Below are 22,589 nucleotides of genomic sequence, written 5' to 3'. Positions count from 1 at the left end.
AATCAATCCCGGAACAACTGCAAAGGACCTTGTGAAGATGCTGGAGGAAACGGGTACAAAAGTATCTATATCCACAGTAAAGCGAGTCCTATATTGACATAACCTGAAAGGCCTCTCAGCAAGGAAGAAGCCACTGCTCCAAAACCGCCATAAAAAAACCAGACACGGTTTGCAACTGCACATAGGGACAAAGATCGTACTTTTGGAGAAATGTCCTCTAGTCTGATGAAACAAAAATAGAACTGTTTGGCCATAATGACCATCGTTATGTTTGGAGAAAAAGGGTGAGGCTTGCTAGCTGAAGAACACCATCCCAACCGTGAAGCACGGGAGTGGCAGCATCATGTTGTGGGGGTGCTTTGCTGCAGGAGGGACTGGTGCACTTCACAAAATAGATAGCATCATGAGGAAAGGAAAATTATTATTGAAGCAACATCTCAAGACATCAGTCAGGAAGTTAAAGCTTGTTGCAAATGGGTCTTCCAAATGGACAATGACCCCAAGCATACTTCCAAAGTTGGTGCAAAATGGCTTAAGGACAACTAAGTCAAGGTATTGGAGTGGCCATCACAATTTATGGGCAGAACTGAGAAAGCGTGTGCGAGCAAGGAGGCCTAGAAACCTGACTCAGTTATACCAGCTCTGTCAGGAGGAATGGGCCAAAATTCACCAAACTTATTGTGGGAAGCTTGTGGAAAAACATTTGACCCAAGTTAAACCATTTAAAGGCAATGCTACCAAATACTATCTGAGTGTATGTAAACTTCTGACCCACTGGGAATGTGATGAAATAAATAAAAGCTTAAATAAATCGTTCACTCAACTATTATACTGACATTTCACATTCTTAAAATAAAGTGGTGATCCTAACTGACCTAAGATGTTAACATTAGAAGCCTCCTCCCTAAGTTTGTTCTATTCACTGCTTTAGCACACTCTGCCAACCCGGATGTTCTAGCTGTGTCTGAATCCTGGCTTAGGAAGACCACCAAAAATTGCAGAGTTCTGCAGACTTCTGTCCTACTATCCAGGTCTGTACCCAAACAATTTGAACTTCTACTTTTAAAAATCCACCTCTCTAAAAACAAGTCTCTCACCGTTGCCACCTGCTATAGACCACCCTCTGCCCCCAGCTGTGCTCTGGACACCATATGTGAACTGATTGCACCCCATCTATCTTCAGAGCTCGTGCTGCTAAGCGACCTAAACTGGAACATGCTTTTAACACCCCAGCCATCCTACAATCTAAACTTGATGCCCTCAATCTCACACAAATTATCAATGAACCTACCAGGTACCTCCCCAAAGCCTTAAACACGGGCACCCTCATAGATATCATCCTAACCAACTTCCCCTCTAAATACACCTCTGCTGTCTTCAACCAAGATCTCAGCGATCACTGCCTCATTGCCTGCATCAGTAATGGGTCAGCGGTCAAACGACCTCCACTCATCACTGTAAAACGCTCCCTGAAACATTTCAGCGAGCAGGCCTTTCTAATCGACCTGGCCGGGGTATCCTGGAAGGATATTGATCTCATCCCGTCAGTAGAGGATGCCTGGATTTTTTTTTTAATTGCCTTCCTAACCATCTTAAATAAACATGCCCCATTCAAGAAATTTAGAACCAGGAACAGATATAGCCCTTGGTTCTCCCCAGACCTGACTGCCCTTAACCAACACAAAAACATCCTATGGCGTTCTGCATTAGCATCGAACAGCCCCCGTGATATGCAGCTGTTCAGGGAAGCTAGAAACCATTATACACAGGCAGTTAGAAATGCCAAGGCTAGCTTTTTCAAGCAGAAATTTGCTTCCTGCAACACTAACTCAAAAAAGTTCTGGGACACTGTAAAGTCCATGGAGAATAAGAACACCTCCTCCCAGCTGCCCACTGCACTGAAGATAGGAAACACTGTCACCACTGACAAATCCACCATAATTGAGAATTTCAATAAGCATTTTTCTACGGCTGGCCATGCTTTCCACCTGGCTACTCCTACCCCGGTCAACAACACTGCACCCCCAACAGCAACTCGCCCAAGCCTTCCCCATTTCTCCTTCTCCCAAATCCATTCAGCTGATGTTCTGATAGAGCTGCAAAATCTGGACCCCTACAAATCAGCCGGTCTAGACAATCTGGACCCTTTCTTTCTAAAATTATCTGCCGAAATTGTTGCCACCCCTATTACTAGCCTGTTCAACCTCTCTTTCGTGTCGTCTGAGATTCCCAAAGATTCTTCAAAGGGGGGGGACACTCTTGACCCAAACTGCTACAGACCTATATCTATCCTACCATGCCTTTCTAAGGTCTTCGAAAGCCAAGTCAACAAACAGATTACCGACCATTTCGAATCTCACCATACCTTCTCTGCTATGCAATCTGGTTTCAGAGCTGGTCATGGGTGCACCTCAGCCACGCTCAAGGTCCTAAACGATATCTTAACCGCCATCGATAAGAAACATTACTGTGCAGCCGTATTCATTGATCTGGCCAAGGCTTTCGACTCTGTCAATCACCACATCCTCATCAGCAGACTCGACAGCCTTGGTTTCTCAAATGATTGCCTCGCCTGGTTCACCAACTACTTCTCTGATAGAGTTCAGTGTGTCAAATCGGAGGGTCTGCTGTCCGGACCTCTGGCAGTCTCTATGGGTGTGCCACAGGGTTCAATTCTTGGACCGACTCTCTTCTCTGTATACATCAATGAGGTCGCTCTTGCTGCTGGTGAGTCTCTGATCCACCTCTACGCAGACGACACCATTCTGTATACTTCTGGCCCTTCTTTGGACACTGTGTTAACAACCCTCCAGGCAAGCTTCAATGCCATACAACTCTCCTTGCGTGGCCTCCAATTGCTCTTAAATACAAGTAAAACTAAATGCATGCTCTTCAACCGATCGCTACCTGCACCTACCCGCCTGTCCAACATCACTACTCTGGACGGCTCTGACTTAGAATACGTGGACAACTACAAATACTTAGGTGTCTGGTTAGACTGTAAACTCTCCTTCCAGACCCATATCAAACATCTCCAATCCAAAGTTAAATCTAGAATTGGCTTCCTATTTCGCAACAAAGCATCCTTCACTCATGCTGCCAAACATACCCTTGTAAAACTGACCATCCTACCAATCCTCGACTTTGGCGATGTCATTTACAAAATAGCCTCCAATACCCTACTCAACAAATTGGATGCAGTCTATCACAGTGCAATCCGTTTTGTCACCAAAGCCCCATATACTAACCACCATTGCGACCTGTACACTCTCGTTGGCTGGCCCTCGCTTCATACTCGTCGCCAAACCCACTGGCTCCATGTCATCTACAAGACCCTGCTAGGTAAAGTCCCCCCTTATCTCAGCTCGCTGGTCACCATAGCATCTCCCACCTGTAGCACACGCTCCAGCAGGTATATCTCTCTAGTCACCCCCAACACCAATTCTTTCTTTGGCCGCCTCTCCTTCCAGTTCTCTGCTGCCAATGACTGGAACGAACTACAAAAATCTCTGAAACTGGAAACACTTATCTCCCTCACTAGCTTTAAGCACCAACTGTCAGAGCAGCTCACAGATTACTGCACCTGTACATAGCCCACCAATAATTTAGCCCAAACAACTACCTCTTTCCCAACTGTATTTAATTAATTAATTTATTTTGCTCCTTTGCACCCCATTATTTTTTATTTCTACTTTGCACATTCTTCCATTGCAAAACTACCATTCCAGTGTTTTACTTGCTATATTGTATTTACTTTGCCACCATGGCCTTTTTTGCCTTTACCTCCCTTCTCACCTCATTTGCTCACATTGTATATAGACGTGTTTATACTGTATTATTGACTGTATGTTTGTTTTACTCCATGTGTAACTCTGTGTCGTTGTATCTGTCGAACTGCTTTGCTTTATCTTGGCCAGGTCGCAATTGTAAATGAGAACTTGTTCTCAACTTGCCTACCTGGTTAAATAAAGGTGAAAAAAAAAAGACGGGGAATTTTTACTTGGATTAAATGTCAGTAATTGTGAAAAACTGAGTTTAAATGTATTTGGCTAAGGTCTATGTAAACTTCCGACTTCAACTGTACATTTTTCCATCAGCAGACTATGATCAATAATGTCAAATACCTCACTGACGTCTAACCTATTAACTGACATGAACTATAAGCTTGATAAATAATGAATTCATGGATTGTTGATGGCTTAGTAAACATACATACCATGAATAATTGCTTAGTAGATATATGAATGAATTATTTATTCAGGTTAACTAATGCATTAACTAATGTTAATATATCCTTATTGTAAAGTGTTATCTTTCCCTGTCTTTCATATCTGAGGCTAAATCCATGAGTCAGAGAAATGTGACAGGCAATATGAGTCCAGACAGTTGGGAGAAAAACCCAGCTGAGACAGAGAGACAGGGATACAGTGAGTGCAATTCTATTTCTCCCTGAATGAAGGACTGAAGATGCTCTGAGATGGGGCTAAACAAACAGAATGGAAAGGCAAAGTCACAGGGACAGAGTGTCCTCAGACAACAAAGTGACAGCCACCGGGGGCTTTATGAGGAGGAAGCTGCTTCTATTGGGCTATTGTCAGATGTAATGAGTTTTTGACACCTGGTTATATTAAATTATACTTCACTTGATTAGCATCTGCTTGGCTCTCCAGTCAACAGCAGCAGGAAAAGGCAGGGGACAGCAGAGAAGGATAATACAAATTGAAGATCAACTAGGTTTCAATCCAATTAGCAACAGATTTTCATGACAATATTCCAGAATCCGCAAAAAGAAAATATGCAAATTTTCCCACCAGTGGTGTGCTTCCATCAAATGGACTTGTTGCGGGCAGAAATCAGTGTGTGATGACGTAGTGCACCGAAAATGTACAATACTTTTAACGCTTAAGTTTTCATGTCCCGAAAAAAAAATCTAAAGTTATATGAGTTTCCATCACATTTTCAACTCTAACTCTAGTTTTGTCACAAACTGTTGTGTTAAATAGCAAATGTGCCCACTCTGGTCTTGGCACGTGTGCTCTAACCAACAGCTTGCAGATACAATGCCGGTAGGCTAGTTACATGATGAGATTATTATGGATAAGAGCAAGGATATTTTTATTTGTCAAACGGCAGTCAAGCAATAATCATCATGTCACCAGAATAAGATCCTCAATATGTTTGGGAAAGGAGCATCAAGACCACTGTGCACTCACACCATACTCTGAACGTCATCATCATTTATATCATTTATCATTCCACCAATGGTGGAACAAACTCCTCACGACGCCAGGACAGCGGAGTCAATCACCACCTTCCGGAGACACCTGAAACCCCACCTCTTTCAGGAATACCTAGGATAGGATAAAGTAATCCTTCTCACCCCCCCCCCCCCCTTAAAAGATTTAGATGCACTATTGTAAAGTGGCTGTTCCACTGGATGTCTTAAGGTGAACGCACCAATTTGTAAGTCGCTCTGGATAAGAGCGTCTGCTAAATGACTTAAATGTAAAATGTAAATGTAATTTAATCTGTAGCCTAATAAACTGCATTCTTTCTCAAGTCATAGTGGGACTCCAATTTGTTTCCCTCAATATGACGGTTATATCAATATTTGCGCATTAACACATTTCCACTGCCATTTCTCGCATAATTAATTTTACAGACACAAAAAGATCCCACCATGTCGAACAAAAAAGTATCTGTTTGCATTTCTAAAATTGTACCCAGACTTCCTGTTTCCATCATTTTTTAAATATGGGTTTTATATGTGCATAAAAACTGTGGAGGGATTCGTGGTTAGTGACACAAATTATGAAGCGATAAAAACATCTGCTTTACTCCATGCCGTCAAACTGTAGCCGATATTCCAATATTTTACATTTGATTGAATTACTCTTTATACACATTTCCATTAGAACCATCAGAACTCACAGTGATAAAGCGGTCAGATATAAATCTTACCTCATGCTTCAGATCGATAGTGAAGTCAGACTTGAGTGGTTCATCTCTCACTTTGCTTGCGAGCCTGCAAGATCAAATCCCTGTCTATTAGAATTTGCAGTTATAAATATTCTTATTTCCCTAGACCACTAAGAATTGAACAATGATTATTGATAGACTGAAATAAACAGTATAAAAAAAAGTTATTGTCCAGTAGAGCACATTATTGCTGAGATGTGGTCACTATTCAGGTTTCTAAAGACCAATAGGGAAAATAGATCTATGGGTGCATCCATCAGATCAAACTGATAGTTCTAACTAGGTTTTAAAGCTATAAAGTGTTTTTTTTTCAACTTATACTGACCAAAAATATCAACGCAACATGCAACAATTTCAAAGATTTTACTCAGTTACAGTTCATATAAGGAAATCAGTTGAAATAAAAATCATTAGGCCCTAATCGATGGATTTCACATGACTGGGTAGGGGTGCAGCCCTGGGTGGGTCTGGGTGGACTTATCCCAAAGGTGAAGAAGCCGGATGTTACACGTGGTCTGTGGTTGTGAGGCCTGTTGGACGCACTGCCAAATTCTCTAAAACAACGTTGGAATGAACATCCAATTATCAGGCAATAGCTCTGGTGGACATTGCTGCAGTCAGCATGCCAATTGCTCGCTCCCTCACCTCAAAACTTGACATCTGTGGCACTGTGTTGTGTGACAAACTGCACATTTTAGTGGCCTTTTATTGTCCCCACAAGGTGCACCTGTGTAATGACCATGCTGTTTAATCAGCTTCTTGATATGCCACATCTGTCAGTTGGATGAATTATCTTGGCAAAGAAGAAATACTCGCTAAGAAGGATATAAACAAATTTGTGCACAACATTTTAGAGAAATACGCTTTTTGTGCATATGGAACATTTCTGGGATGTTTTTATTTCAGCTCATGAAACATGGGACCACCACTTAAAATGTTTGTTCAGTACACATTGTTTATAAACAGTGGACTGAAACAGCTTATATTTTGGGTTCTGATCAGATAAAACAGTTGAACTAATCTCACAAGGCATTCATAAGTTATATTTTCCAAGACGAAATACAGTAGTTATTTAAATAATTTAGAAGTAAAAATTTTTTTTTTTTAAATGGATGTACAAATCACAGATTGCACCTTTAAAGGTAGATGGAGACAACAAGAGTTAAACAAGGTAGATATAGATTAGGACCTGACCTGTCAAGCAGGGGGATGCTAAGGGCCCAGGCAGCAGAGAAGTCTGGGTATTTAAAGATGGAGGGGTTCTCTGCAAAGGCGTAGTGGTGGATGATGGTCGACTCCTCATCATGAAGAGGTTTACCCAGGAACCACTCCTGAGGGATGGATGTGACATCATCAGCATCACGGTGACATTGCTGCTAATGCGCCACACATCCGGGCTGTATTCATTGAGGTCGCATCCGCACTCGGTCCGCAGGTAGTATTATATTTCATTACATTTCATTATAGTACAACGGTTTGATTTGTCTAATCTTAGCAATTTCTTCTTAGCTAGCTACATAGCCGTCTTTGTATCATAGATAATTGCGTAATTATCGTATTTCGTCGTCCTAACGCAGTCTACACTGCTATCTGCCCTGCAGCTACCCAGCTAGCTAACGTCCACCGTCTACCGATTAGCAGCACAACTATTACACTCAACTGAACGACTTGATTAGTGTAGTGTTAGCTAGCTACATAGTTGTCTTTGCTGTCTTCGTATCCAAGATAATTGTGTAGTTTAGAGTGTGTAGTTTTAGAGTGATTATCTTAATTTACCGAGGTTAGCTAGCCAGCTATTTGTCGTCCTTAACGTAGGGGACACTGCTAGCTAGCCAACAGCTAGCCAACGTCTACCGAACAGAACTTCCGCACTCAACAACCCGGTCGCATTTCGCTTCGCTCCACAGGTAGTATCACATTTTTCATTTCATTTCATTACAGTACAACGGCTTGATTTGTTTGATCGTAGCTAGCTACATAGCTAGCTACATAGCCGTCTTTGTATCAAAGATAATTGTGTAGTCTAGAGCGATTTCCTAGGTTAGCTAGCCAGCTATTGTCGTTCTTTTAACGCAACGTAACGTAATCAACACTGCTAGCTAGCCAGCTAGCCCCGAATAGCAGCACAGTAGAAACTATTACACTCAACGGAACGACTTGATTAGTGTAGTGTCAACAATGCAGCCACTGCCAGCTAGCCTACATAGTCAACAACGCAGCCTCTGCCAGCTAGCCTACTTCAGCAGTACTGTATCATTTTAATCATTTTAGTCAATAAGATTCTTGCTACGTAAGCTTAACTTTCTGAACACTCGAGACGTGTAGTCCATTTGTCATTCCAATCTCCTTTGCATTAGCGTAGCCTCGTGTAGCCTGTCAACTATGTGTCTGTCTATCCCTGTTCTCTCCTCTCTGCACAGACCATACAAACGCTCCACACCGCGTGGCCGCGGCCACCCTAATCTGGTGGTCCCAGCGCACGACCCACGTGGAGTTCCAGGTCTCCGGTAGCCTCTGGAACTGCCGATCTGCGGCCAACAAGGCAGAGTTCATCTCAGCCTATGCCTCCCTCCAGTCCCTCGACTTCTTGGCACTGACGGAAACATGGATCACCACAGACAACACTGCTACTCCTACTGCTCTCTCTTCGTCTGCCCACGTGTTCTCGCACACCCCGAGAGCTTCTGGTCAGCGGGGTGGTGGCACCGGGATCCTCATCTCTCCCAAGTGGTCATTCTCTCTTTCTCCTTACCCATCGGTCTATCGCCTCCTTTGAATTCCATGCTGTCACAGTTACCAGCCCTTTCAAGCTTAACATCCTTATCATTTATCGCCTCCAGGTTCCCTCGGAGAGTTCATCAATGAGCTTGATGCCTTGATAAGCTCCTTTCCTGAGGACGGCTCACCTCTCACAGTTCTGGGCGACTTTAACCTCCCCACGTCTACCTTTGACTCATTCCTCTCTGCCTCCTACTTTCCACTCCTCTCCTCTTTGACCTCACCCTCTCACCTTCCCCCTACTCACAAGGCAGGAAATACGCTTGACCTCATCTTTACTAGATGCTGTTCTTCCACTAACCTCATTGCAACTCCCCTCCAAGTCTCCGACCACTACCTTGTATCCTTTTCCCTCTCGCTCTCATCCAACACTTCCCACACTGCCCCTACTCGGATGGTATCGCGCCGTCCCAACCTTCGCTCTCTCTCTCCCCGCTACTCTCTCCTCTTCCATCCTATTATCTCTTCCCTCTGCTCAAACCTTCTCCAACCTATCTCCTGATTCTGCCTCCTCAACCCTCCTCTCCTCCCTTTCTGCATCCTTTGACTCTCTATGTCCCCTATCCTCCAGGCCGGCTCGGTCCTCCCCTCCCGCTCCGTGGCTCGACGACTCATTGCGAGCTCACAGAACAGGGCTCCGGGCAGCCGAGCGGAAATGGAGGAAAACTCGCTCCCTGCGGACCTGGCATCCTTTCACTCCCTCCCTCTACATTTTCCTCTTCTCTCTCTGCTGCTAAAGCCACTTTCTACCACTCTAAATTCCAAGCATCTGCCTCTAACCCTAGGAAGCTCTTTGCCACCTTCTCCTCCCTCCTGAATCCTCCTTCCCCCCCTCCTCCCTCTCTGCAGATGACTTCGTCAACCATTTTGAAAAGAAGGTCGACGACATCCGATCCTCGTTTGCTAAGTCAAACGACACCGCTGGTTCTGCTCACACTGCCCTACCCTGTGCTCTGACCTCTTTCTCCCCTCTCTCTCCAGATGAAATCTCGCGTCTTGTGACGGCCGGCCGCCCAACAACCTGCCCGCTTGACCCTATCCCCTCCTCTCTTCTCCAGACCATTTCCGGAGACCTTCTCCCTTACCTCACCTCGCTCATCAACTCATCCCTGACCGCTGGCTACGTCCCTTCCGTCTTCAAGAGAGCGAGAGTTGCACCCCTTCTGAAAAAAACCTACACTCGATCCCTCCGATGTCAACAACTACAGACCAGTATCCCTTCTTTCTTTTCTCTCCAAAACTCTTGAACGTGCCGTCCTTGGCCAGCTCTCCCGCTATCTCTCTCAGAATGACCTTCTTGATCCATATCAGTCAGGTTTCAAGACTAGTCATTCAACTGAGACTGCTCTTCTCTGTATCACGGAGGCGCTCCGCACTGCTAAAGCTAACTCTCTCTCCTCTGCTCTCATCCTTCTAGACCTATCGGCTGCCTTCGATACTGTGAACCATCAGATCCTCCTCTCCACCCTCTCCGAGTTGGGCATCTCCGGCGCGGCCCACGCTTGGATTGCGTCCTACCTGACAGGTCGCTCCTACCAGGTGGCGTGGCGAGAATCCGTCTCCACACCACGTGCTCTCACCACTGGTGTCCCCCAGGGCTCTGTTCTAGGCCCTCTCCTATTCTCGCTATACACCAAGTCACTTGGCTCTGTCATAACCTCACATGGTCTCTCCTATTACATTACATTACATTCATTGCTATGCAGACGACACACAATTAATCTTCTCCTTTCCCCCTTCTGATGACCAGGTGGCGAATCGCATCTCTGCATGTCTGGCAGACATATCAGTGTGGATGACGGATCACCACCTCAAGCTGAACCTCGGCAAGACGGAGCTGCTCTTCCTCCCGGGGAAGGACTGCCCGTTCCATGATCTCGCCATCACGGTTGACAACTCCATTGTGTCCTCCTCCCAGAGCGCTAAGAACCTTGGCGTGATCCTGGACAACACCCTGTCGTTCTCAACTAACATCAAGGCGGTGGCCCGTTCCTGTAGGTTCATGCTCTACAACATCCGCAGAGTACGACCCTGCCTCACACAGGAAGCGGCGCAGGTCCTAATCCAGGCACTTGTCATCTCCCGTCTGGATTACTGCAACTCGCTGTTGGCTGGGCTCCCTGCCTGTGCCATTAAACCCCTACAACTCATCCAGAACGCCGCAGCCCGTCTGGTGTTCAACCTTCCCAAGTTCTCTCACGTCACCCCGCTCCTCCGCTCTCTCCACTGGCTTCCAGTTGAAGCTTGCATCCGCTACAAGACCATGGTGCTTGCCTACGGAGCTGTGAGGGGAACGGCACCTCAGTACCTCCAGGCTCTGATCAGGCCCTACACCCAAACAAGGGCACTGCGTTCATCCACCTCTGGCCTGCTCGCCTCCCTACCACTGAGGAAGTACAGTTCCCGCTCAGCCCAGTCAAAACTGTTCGCTGCTCTGGCCCCCCAATGGTGGAACAAACTCCCTCACGACGCCAGGACAGCGGAGTCAATCACCACCTTCCGGAGACACCTGAAACCCCACCTCTTTAAGGAATACCTAGGATAGGATAAAGTAATCCCTCTCACCCCCCCCTTAAAAGATTTAGATGCACTACTGTTCCACTGGATGTCATAAGGTGAATGCACCAATTTGTAAGTCGCTCTGGATAAGAGCGTCTGCTAAATGACTTAAATGTAATGTAAATGTAAAATTGAGGTGATAAACATTAGAAACATTGCAGAAAGACATTTTATAAAAAGAGCAAACATGATTCCCAATTAGACATGACACGCAAATTTACTCATGTCTTTGTTAACAAACTACTGCTTGCATGCATACACTTATTTTATTCGGATAAATGGAAGCATATCTCTGAGGGGAGTCTACCAGTTATTAAAGTAGTAGCTGTTTTTAAAGTACCCAAAACTATTCTGGGACTTTATTTGACCATAGTAAAGATGGTCCCTGCGTTAATACTGAATCGAATTGAGTCTAAATTGAAGTCACACATACAGAGTGATTTATTCAAATGAGTCATAAGACAGCCTACATCCTTTCTGACAGCCTACATCCCTGATATAGCGCTGTGCACAGAGCACAGGGCTGTGTGTGGATGATGAGATAATAATGAATTCTATTTCCCACTTGGAATTGGAATCCCTTACAGGTTCCAGGCTGTCCCGGCTAGCAGATGGAAGGTTCACTTAATTATTATGCATTGTTTTTCAGAGTAAGAATAGCTTGAACCTCTGTTCTCTGTTAATAACAACAAAACCATTTTTTGGTGAAGGTCTGGTGTACCACCGGGAGGTGTAATTAGTTTGATGTTGTTCATTGGACGGTATCGGGATGTACTAATCAGGATGGCCGTTGGATGATATTGGGCTTTGAGTTCTCTATCCCGTGCTTTGGTTTAAAGCCTGTTTCAACTGTACAGGCTTATCAAAAAACTAATCTTTCATCCATAAAAATAAGCAACAAAAACATAATTTTTGAACTCCCAAGACAACAAGAAATATATGCTTGACCGTAGGAAAGCCAAGTAAATTGGAAACATTGATAAAACCTATACAAATGATTGATGGTAACAAAATCCAGAAAGTTTAAGCATTCACTTTTTTACAGTCAATAGGATGACAGGTGTTGCTTCAAAAACAAATGAAGCAACACCTCTTTCAACTGTCATTATCTGGTTTTATCCTCAGAATCCACTTTTCTAAAACAAAATTAATATTAACTCAATAACACTATGGAGGACAAAACCTTCTATTGGCATCCTGTGCTCATGGTTTATAACAACTAGGTAATCAACCTGCAACACCTGGATCCTGAACCTCAGAGAGTGGCCCTGGAGACGAGCTAGAAGTAAAATGGTGTATTTCAAAATTAAAAATCTCTCTCTAAATATATATATCTTTTTTAAATACTTATTTATTTAACCAGGCAAGTCAGTTAAGAACAAATTCTTATTTACAATGACGGCCTCGAAACAGTGGGTTAACTGCCTTGTTCAGGGGCAGAGCGACGGCGATTCGATCTAGCAACCTTTCGGTTACTGGCCCTATGCTCTAACCACTAAGCTACCTTCCGCCCCAAATGATGACACCTTAATAAACCCTGCATGCATCTGTGCTGCCGGTCAAGATAAAATGTTAACATTATTATTTTTGTTGGAGTGAGAGATTAAAATAGGCCTCTGGAGGACGGGAGGCTAAAACAGCTCATACTGTGTTTGACAGACAGCCTGCTTTACAGGCTGGTTGGACTGCAGGCCTAGACAGGCCAAGATAGGCAACGGCACAAGGTTCGGGATGATGTCGGCTTCTGTCTAACATTTCGTAAAATTCCTCTTCATGACAGACAACTCTCCCAACAAATAATGAGTTTGGGTAGGCAGAGCTTAAAATGCAGGCAGGAATTGCATTTGCTAGAGCAGAGATGGGCAACTCCGGTCCTGGGATGCCAGAGTGGTGTCACACTTTTTCTCCATCCTTAGCAAACACAGCTTATTCAATTAATTGCATTCTAAACTGAAGTTGATTATTGGAGTCAAGTGTGTTAGCTGGGTTCCCCGAGGACTGGAGTTGCCCATCCCTGAGCTAGAGCAACAAGTGGATCCGGCAGCGACGTTATCGGTAACACGATTCCTATTTCCGACCACTCTATCCCAACTGATGCTGGAACTTCTACAGATGTGTTAAGCTGGAGCATTGATATATTTTGCCGGAAGCAACCTATCTGCCTAGAAACTAGGTTTATATGGGCCCAGATACAGGATCCAACCCAATGCTTAAGGTTGGAATTAAAAATGATGTCCAATACTCACTTTAATTTGACCATAACCAGGGTTAGTATTTCAGAGCCGGTATTCTGCTGAAGAGGACCATACCCGGAATAGTTTTTTTCCTTTTCGAAGTTACCAAGAGAGTCCATCATTAATCCCAGACCCTAGTCACTGCTGTTGCCTAGGGTGTGTGTTTCCAAGACTAGGTCCAACCCACTGACTATTACAGCTGTTGAGACAGAAGGCTGGTGCTCAGTGGGGAAATTCCCCTGTTGTTGGCTAAGGAGAAGTGAAGTACTGTGAATACGGTAAGTAAAGACTGGTACAGAGCGGTCCCTCCGTGTAAAAATATTATTATTACAATCCTAAGTCTGTGGGTCACTTACTTTTCTCCTGTCAAACTTCCTGAGGGCCTGGAGCAGTTTGGTCACCTTGACGTTAGTCTCCTCTTCCAGAAACACCAACCAGGATGAGTTCTTCCCAAACAACAAGGATAAACTGAGGAAGCAGAAATACTGTCAGGGTAACCAGACCTTTGCACAGCTTATTGAACCAGTGGATACATTCATGACATGACCTCTTGTTTTGACCTCATTGTAGGAAAAAGGCTAGCCTGGTTCCAGATTGGTATTACGCTCTTGCCTTCTCCATCATTGTTGTCATTGTTTGGCATGAGAATTCAATAAGTAGTTGGCAAGAGAGCAGAAACAGACTGACACCCAGGCTAGCAAAAGGCAGAACAGGGCATAAGTTGACGGGCGGCTATAGGTAACTATCATAGTATGGTAGCTAATCCTGTTATACAATAGGAGAAATACCTTCTAAAATTCAAATGAATTAAGTATTGTGTGTATCGGTCATGCTGTACTAAATCAATAATACTTTCATATAACCTCCAATATTGCTACATGATTATTTGCCAGAGATGATATGTTTTTTGCCTGACCCTAGCAGGTGGAGACAGTCACATGCTGTATAGTAGGGATGTGCATCTTTTCCTTACAAGGCGATTTGATACGTATCTAGATACGAGCACCTATAGGATACAAGAACTGCACGTTTTCGTTTTAAACTATTTCAAAGACGTCACCCCATCGCCACCATGGGGCACTCTGTTCTCAACGTTGACATTTTAGAGTAGCCCTGCTGCTGATGGAGCTCATGAGCTGGTTCTGTCTGGTGTGTGTGAGTGAGTGAGTGTGTTTGTGTGTGAGTGAGTGCATGATTGCATGCATGTGTGAATGACGTATATGTCTATGGTGGGGGGCAATGTTAGATTTGATGAAGGGATGGTGAAGCTCGCCCAACATGTCTTGAAAGCTGCATGTGCATGCTTGAGTTGTCTCCGGCAGTAGCTTAAGCTATTTATATTCCAGTAAATCACAATTTTCAAAAATGCATTTGAATAAAATTACCTAGCAAATTACATTGGTTGTCACTCAACAAATAAAGCATAATATTGTGAAGGCCATTTTGCAAACATTTAAATGCTGAATGTGACTTGTCGATCAGAAATAGGCCTACCTCTCGTTGGTCTGCGCACGAGGCTGCACACAGTGCGCAGTTTGAATAGACTACTGATATTGTTGTTCGGCATGCAAAATTACTCAATAACCATCAACATAATTACATTCTTAGTTCAACACTGAAGGAGAGGACGCAGTTGTCACAAGTCATTTGAGGCCCAAAAAATGTTTAACCACCGATTCGTAAACTTTATCGGTGATTCGTTACATCCATACTGTACTGTATGGATGGGAATTACAAGATGGAAGTCTTTGTGAATGTGGGTAATGGCTGCTCTTTTGAGAGCTGACAGGTCCAAGCACTTACTAAGGCAGCACAGGAAGGATGCTCCAGTCTCCCTCATTGTCTGTCAGACTGTGGAGGAGCAGGACCGGAGGGGGTGTCTGAAAAGAGAAAGAGTGTTTAAGTCAAGCCCAACAGTGGGACCTCTGGAAATCTTTACTTTACAGCAGTAACCTAAAGAAGTATTGACTTCAGAGCAGAGTAACTAAGGAAGTGTTTACAGTAGTAACCCAAGGAAGTATTTTCTTTACAGCAGATTAACTAAAATAGTATTTACTTTAAAACATTAACCTAAGAGGTAGTCTTTTCTTTACAGCAGTAATCCCGAGCAGAGTAACTAAGAAAGGAACTCTTCAATTTAGAGCAGAGTAACCAAAGAGTCTTTAGTTTACAGCAGGAGGAAAGACAACCTAAGGAACCTATGGAAGGACAGTCCTCAAAGAATCTTTATTAGAAGAAATTGTGTTTGTTTAGTTGGAGACAGCAGAGGCACAGAAACAAAGCCTAAGTACTAGAGCTGGGATGATAAACCGAACATTTGACACTGACCACAGCGATCACTTATCGCAGGCATTTTGCTGATGTTGTTCATTACAATAAGTAGCCTATACTAGAGAAATGTGAAGTTTGAAATGAAATGTTTGCTAATATGGGCGATTGTTAAATGGACAATTGACAGCTACAACCATCAAACTACTAGTAGTAGTTTAAAGGGTCATCCTTTTATCGCAATTTCAGGCAATTTATCACAATATGGATTTTTGTTCATATCGCCCAGCTCTACTAAGTACCTATAGAATCGTTATTTTAAAACAAACAAACTGTGTGTAGCCTAAAGGTACTCAGGTGTGCAAAAGATTGCCACAAAGTATTGAAGTATTTGACTGCCCTAGCCACTTTCGTGAAAACACGAAACTTGGGTTTCAATCAAACCTTCTCTGATTCCGAGTTGAAGGGCATGTGATGTATTCAGTAGTGGCCTGAGGTAGTCTCGCACAGAGAGGAAAACAAGGGTTCATGACTGCATCCACTCCACTCAGCAGACTGGAAACCAAGGGGGACCATGCTGCTCACAGACACACAGAGACACACAGACACACAGCCTCTCTCCAGATTGATTTAAATACTCAGGCTACTCAACAGCAATGCCCCACAAATACCTAGCATCACACCATCATAGTACTGGACTGTAAATCCCTAATCCTAGTCTGTGTCCAGTACGTTAATCACATTAGTCAGCTGGGGGTTTGCCAGCAGCTCAGTCAAGCCCCATATACACACTAACAACATAATGGCATATTCACCAGTCTAAACTTGACTTTCACCTCAGGTAGTAAGAAACAAGTCAGTTCAAACACCCGGCAGGCTGCAGGGACAAAAACCCATCGCTTTACACCACTTCAGAGAGACACAGCCATCACAGACACACATTATGCTAAGCCCTATCAGTAGACTGGGTGGGGTGTGTGTGGAAAGGGTGGGGGGGCTTGGTCCCTGCAACAGCCAGAGCCTCCACACTCGCATGCTCGCACGCACGCACCCACACACACGCACGTACAAACTCTGCGAGCTCCTGCAAGTGACTGTCTTACACACAGCCACTTTTTATAGAAATATGCAGCTGAATCAGTCTGAGTATACCAAACATTCAGAACACCTTCCTAATACTGAGTTGTGTACCCCCCGTCCCCCGTCCCCTCAGAACAGCCAGCCAGCCTCAATTGGTCGGGGGGTTACGGACTCTACAAGGTGTCGAAAGCATTCCACAGGGATGCTGGCCCATGTTGACGCCAATGATTCCCACAGTTGTGTCAGGTTGGCTGGATGTCCTTTGGGTGGTGGACCATTCTTTATACACACAGGAGTGTGAAGGTGAACGGAAAGGCTCTGGAGCAACGAACCGCCCTTGCTGTCTCTGCCTGGCCGGTTCCCCTCTTTCCACTGGGTTTCTCTGCCTCTAACCCTATTACAGGGGCTGAGTCACTGGCTTACTAGGGCTCTATCATACCGTCCCTAGGAGGGGTGCGTCACTTGAGTGGGTTGAGTCACTGATGTGATCTTCCTGTCTGGATTGGCGCCCCCCCTTGGGTTGTGCCGTGGCAGAGATCTTTGAGGGCTATACTCGGCCTTGTCTCAGGATGGTAAGTTGGTGGTTGAAGATATCCCTCAAGTGGTGTGGGGGCTGTGCTTTGGCAAAGTGGGTGGGGTTATATCCTTCCTGTTTGGCCCTGTTCGGGGGTGTCCTCAGATGGGGCCACAGTGTCTCCTGACCCCTCCTGTCTCAGCCTCCAGTATTTATGCTGCAGTAGTTTGTGTCGGGGGGCTAGGGTCAGTTTGTTATATCTGGAGTACTTCTCCTGTCCTATTCGGTGTCCTGTGTGAATTTAAGTATGCTCTCTCTAATTCTCTCTTTCTTTCTATCTCTCGGAGGACCTGAGCCCTAGGACCATGCCTCAGGACTACCTGACATGATGACTCCTTGCTGTCCCCAGTCCACCTGGCCGTGCTGCTGCTCCAGTTTCAACTGTTCTGCCTGTGATTATTATTATTTGACCATGCTGGTCATTTATGAACATTTGAACATCTTGGCCATGTTCTGTTATAATCTCCACCCGGCACAGCAAGAAGAGGACTGGCCACCCCACATAGCCTGGTTCCTCTCTAGGTTTCTTCCTAGGTTTTGGCCTTTCTAGGGAGTTTTTCCTAGCCACCGTGCTTCTACACCTGCATTGCTTGCTGTTTTAGGCTGGGTTTCTGTACAGCACTTTGAGATATCAGCTGATGTACGAAGGGCTATATAAATAAATTTGATTTGATTTGAAACTGTTGAGCATGAAAAATCAGCAGCGCTGCATTTCTTGACACAAACTGCTGTGCCTTGCACTTACCACCATACTCCATTCAAAGGCACTTCGATATTTTTTTGTTGCCAATTCACCCTCTGAATGGCACAAATACTGTACACAATCCATGTGTTTTTGTATCTAGGCTTAAAAATCATTCTTTAACCTGTCTCCTTCCCTTCATCTACACTGATTGAAGTGTATTTAACAAGAGACATCAATGAGGGATCCTAGCTTTCACCTGGTCAGTCTATGTCATGGAAAGAGCAGGTGTTCTTAATGTTTTGTATACTAAGTGTATAACCCCTATAGGGAGGCCTGCCAGATCTATTGGAGTGATTGGTTCGAAACGATCATTAAGAACACGTGATTGGTTCGAAACATTAAGAACACCTGCTCTTTCCATGACAGACTGACCAGGTGAAAGCTACTTTATTTCATTGCACTACTGGACAATACACTATGCTACCAGTACCTCGTTTTCTCTACCTCTCAGATGGGGATACAAACTGAGACAATGATCGTTTCCTTCACATAAAAAGCAATGCTGACACCATGTGGCAAAAAGCATGGGCTGCACTGGTGCCTCTTTCATTGATTACGTTTGTTGTGAAAAGACATATCCTTTATTTCATTGGTTGTCTACGGTATTCTGTACAGAACTTATCAACTCCACTCCTTAATTAGGTTTTATAACACGGTGTTAAAGGAACAATCTGCAGTTCAAAAAACAACAACGCAGACACCCCGCCACTGTTTTGGTAAGGGATGGGGCTGGAGAAATGTAACCACTCTCAATGGCTTTATTTAAAAGTCTAGCTTTCTCGCTCACAAGCCTGCACTGGTATTTGATCTTGCATCCTCTGTCTCACAAACACACTTGACCACCATTTTGAAACACTTTGGCTGGAAGCTTCACCAAAAAGCAATTCAATGGTGGTATACCAATGGTGGTATTTCAACTTGACACGGTTACACTAAACTGATGGTTTTCCACACAAATTATTCCAAAAGAGTAACGGCTATATGGTCCACAGGGAGCAAAGAGGAAAGTAGGTAAATAACAGCTATTTGTGGCCATGAACAATATTGCTTAGAGAAGATGGTTGAAGTAAAGGGATGCTGTTGTTTCTCTAAAAACGTGTGTGTGTGTGTGTGTGTGTGTGTGTGTGTGTGTGTGTGTGTGTGTGTGTGTGTGTGTGTGTGTGTGTGTGTGTTACTATCATTCTGGGTACCGGAAAGCCACAAATGTCCCCACAATGATAGTAAAACAAGGAATAGTCCCTCATGGGGACATGTCCCAGGTTAGGGTTACAATTAGGGTAGGAGTTAAGGTTAGGGTTCAGGGAAAATAGGATTTTGAATGTAAATACAGGATAGTAAAACGTATGCTGTGTGTGCGACTCTAAGAGGCATTGGTGGCGCTGGTGGTACCTGTGTGAGGCTCTGAGTCTGTTGTAACAGGTCTGCTCTCTGTCTCTCCGCCCGACTCACGTGGAATGAGTTACTCTGGCTCTGGATCACAAACACTATCTCTCGCAGGTCTGCAACACACAAACAGCACAGGAACAGATCAGAGACATGCACACACCAGGTTTAAAAAGAAGAAATACGCACACATTAGGTCAGAAAAACAGCACAGGATGTGAATTTGTGCCAAACCAACACAACACATTCCCATTCTAAAGATATTCTAGGGATAATTAACAGCTCTCTTGAATTCCCACACAACACATTACATTTCTAAAGATATTCTAGGGATAATTAACACTCTCTTAAATTCCCACACAACACATTCCCTTTCTAAAGATATTCTAGGGATAATTAACAGCTCTCTTAAATTCCCACACAACACATTCCCTTTCTAAAGATATTCTAGGGATAATTAACAGCTCTCTTAAATTCCCACACAACACATTCCCTTTCTAAAGATATTCTAGGGATAATTAACAGCTCTCTTAAATTCCAACACAACACATTCCATTTCTAAAGATATTCTAGGGATAATTAACAGCTCTGTATTAACAGAGCACAACACATTCCCTTTCAGCTAGGATAATTAACAGCTCTCTTAAATTCAAACACAACACATTCCTTTTCTAAAGATTTTCTAGGGATAATTAACAGCTCTCTTAAATTCCCACACAACACATTCCCTTTCTAAAGATATTCTAGGGATAATTAACAGCTCTCTTAAATTCCCACACAACACATTCATTTTACATTTACATTTAAGTCATTTAGCAGACGCTCTTATCCAGAGCGACTTACAAATTGGTGCATTCACCTTATGACATCCAGTGGAGCAGCCACTTTACAATAGTGCATCTAAATCTTTTAAGGGGGGTGAGAAGGATTACTTTATCCTATCCTAGGTATTCCTTAAAGAGGTGGGGTTTCAGGTGTCTCCGGAAGGTGGTGATTGACTCCGCTGTCCTGGCGTCGTGAGGGAGTTTGTTCCACCATTGGGGGGCCAGAGCAGCGAACAGTTTTGACTGGGCTGAGCGGGAACTGTATTCTAGGGTGTATTAACAGCTCTCTTAAATTCCAGCACAACACATTCCCTTTCTAAAGATATTCTGGGGATAATTAACAGCTCTCTTAAATTCCAACACAACACATTCCCTTTCTAAAGATATTCTAGGGATAATTAACAGCTCTCTTAAACTCCCACACAACACATTCCCTTTCTAAAGATATTCTAGGGATAATTAACAGCTCTCTAAAATTCCAACACGACACATTCCCTTTCTAAAGATATTCTAGGGATAATTAACAGCTCTCTTAAACTCCCACACAACACATTCCCAATCTAAAGATATTCTAGGGATAATGAACAGCTCTTTTAAATTCCAACACAACACTACCTTACTCTGACCTCCATTGTAGACAATCACCATCCCCTTAATAAGAACTTTATTTGCACTGAGTGACAAATGTCACTGTCTCACACACACAAACACACACACACACACACACACACACGACAGTAAATGATGATCAGTCAGATGGGGACTAACTAATGTAGTGACAGAACCCAACAGATAGCTGAATCAGCCTAAAGCCCTGCTGTCCACTGTGTGTGGCAAGGGCAGAGAAACAAGATGGGCAGCCTAGTAAATATTATTGAGTTTCTCCAGTGTGTAACGAGCCTGAGCTTAACAGGGAGCCTGCTGATAGTTTGCTGTAGCAGCTCGACAATGTCTCTTATCAGCCTTGATCGCTCTTCAGGGAAGTGGGCCGCCTCAGCGTGTGAAACGTTTACATATCATTATTGTCACTTTCTATAGGGCTCATATTATAGGCCCCACTAATGCAGTCGGCATCCATTTACAGAATAGTAATGATGGAATGGGGGCCTTGCCAGGGTGACGAATCACATCGGTGGCCATTGGAACGACTGTAAGCTACATAAGCTCTCGGTCTCTCTCGCTTGCCAACGGAATAACAACCTGGCTGAAGGATTAATGGAGTGAAGAATGTGTGCAATTTTGGTCCCATCACACAGTTCAATGGAATTATACCCAACGACCCGCATCAAATCTCCAAAACTGTCTTTGACGATTTTACAGCCCTTTGCTCTGAGGATTGTGAAAATATACACTGAACAAAAATATAAACGCACCATGTTAAGTGTTGGTTGCATGTTTCATGGGCTGAAATAAAATATACCTGAAATGTTCCAAATTTGTTTACATCCCTGTTAGTGAGCATGTCTCCTTTTCCAAGATAACTCATCCACGTAACAAGTATGACATATCAAGAAACTGACTAAACAGCATGATTATTACACAGACACACCTTGTGCTGGGGACAGTAAAAGGCCACTCTAAAATGTGCGATTTTGTCACACAAACACAATGCCACAAGTATTGAGGGAGTGTGCAATTGGCATTCTGACTGCAGGAATGTCCACCTGAGTGGTTGCCAGTGCATTTAATGTTAATTTATCTACCATAAGCCGCCTCATTTAAGAGATTTGGCAGTACGTCCAAAACCCGGCCTCACAACCGCAGACCACGTGTATAGCGTTGTGTGGGCGAGCAGTTTGCTGATGTCAAACCACTCGTGGTTATGGTGTGGACAGGCATAAGCTACGGAAAACAAACACAATTGCATTTTAAAGATGGCAATTTCAATGCACAGAGATACCGTGATAAGATACTGAGGCCCATTGTTGTGCCATTCATCCACTGCCATCACCTCATGTTTCAGCATGATAATGCACGGCCCCATGTCCCAGTTCTACCATGGACTGCATACTCACCAGACATGTCACCCATTGAGCATGTTTGGGATGCTTTGGATCGACGTATACAACAGCATGTTCCAGTTCCCACCAAATCCAGCAACTTCACACAGCCATTGAAGAGGAGTGGGACAACATTCCACAGGCTACAATCAACAGCCTAATCAA

The 22,589-nt window shown here is 44.0% G+C and overlaps 1 protein-coding gene across 2 annotated transcripts in view; it reads right to left on the bottom strand.

Moving 5' to 3' along the window:
- Nucleotides 1-22,589, bottom strand: part of LOC115137514 (beta-1,3-glucosyltransferase-like) — a 167,276-nt gene that overhangs the window by 50,222 nt on the left and 94,465 nt on the right. For both annotated transcript variants that reach the window (XM_065024671.1, XM_065024672.1), the window contains exons 4-8: nt 19,607-19,716; nt 15,354-15,430; nt 13,907-14,018; nt 7,174-7,310; nt 5,962-6,025 (exon numbers count right to left, since the gene is read on the bottom strand). In XM_065024671.1, the coding sequence (XP_064880743.1) occupies nt 5,962-6,025; nt 7,174-7,310; nt 13,907-14,018; nt 15,354-15,430; nt 19,607-19,716 (500 nt within the window). The remainder of the gene's footprint in view (nt 1-5,961; nt 6,026-7,173; nt 7,311-13,906; nt 14,019-15,353; nt 15,431-19,606; nt 19,717-22,589) is intronic.

Source organism: Oncorhynchus nerka, linkage group LG11 (assembly GCF_034236695.1).
Source record: "Oncorhynchus nerka isolate Pitt River linkage group LG11, Oner_Uvic_2.0, whole genome shotgun sequence".
Taxonomy (NCBI): domain Eukaryota; kingdom Metazoa; phylum Chordata; class Actinopteri; order Salmoniformes; family Salmonidae; genus Oncorhynchus; species Oncorhynchus nerka.
This window is presented reverse-complemented; position numbering and strand designations above follow the sequence as displayed.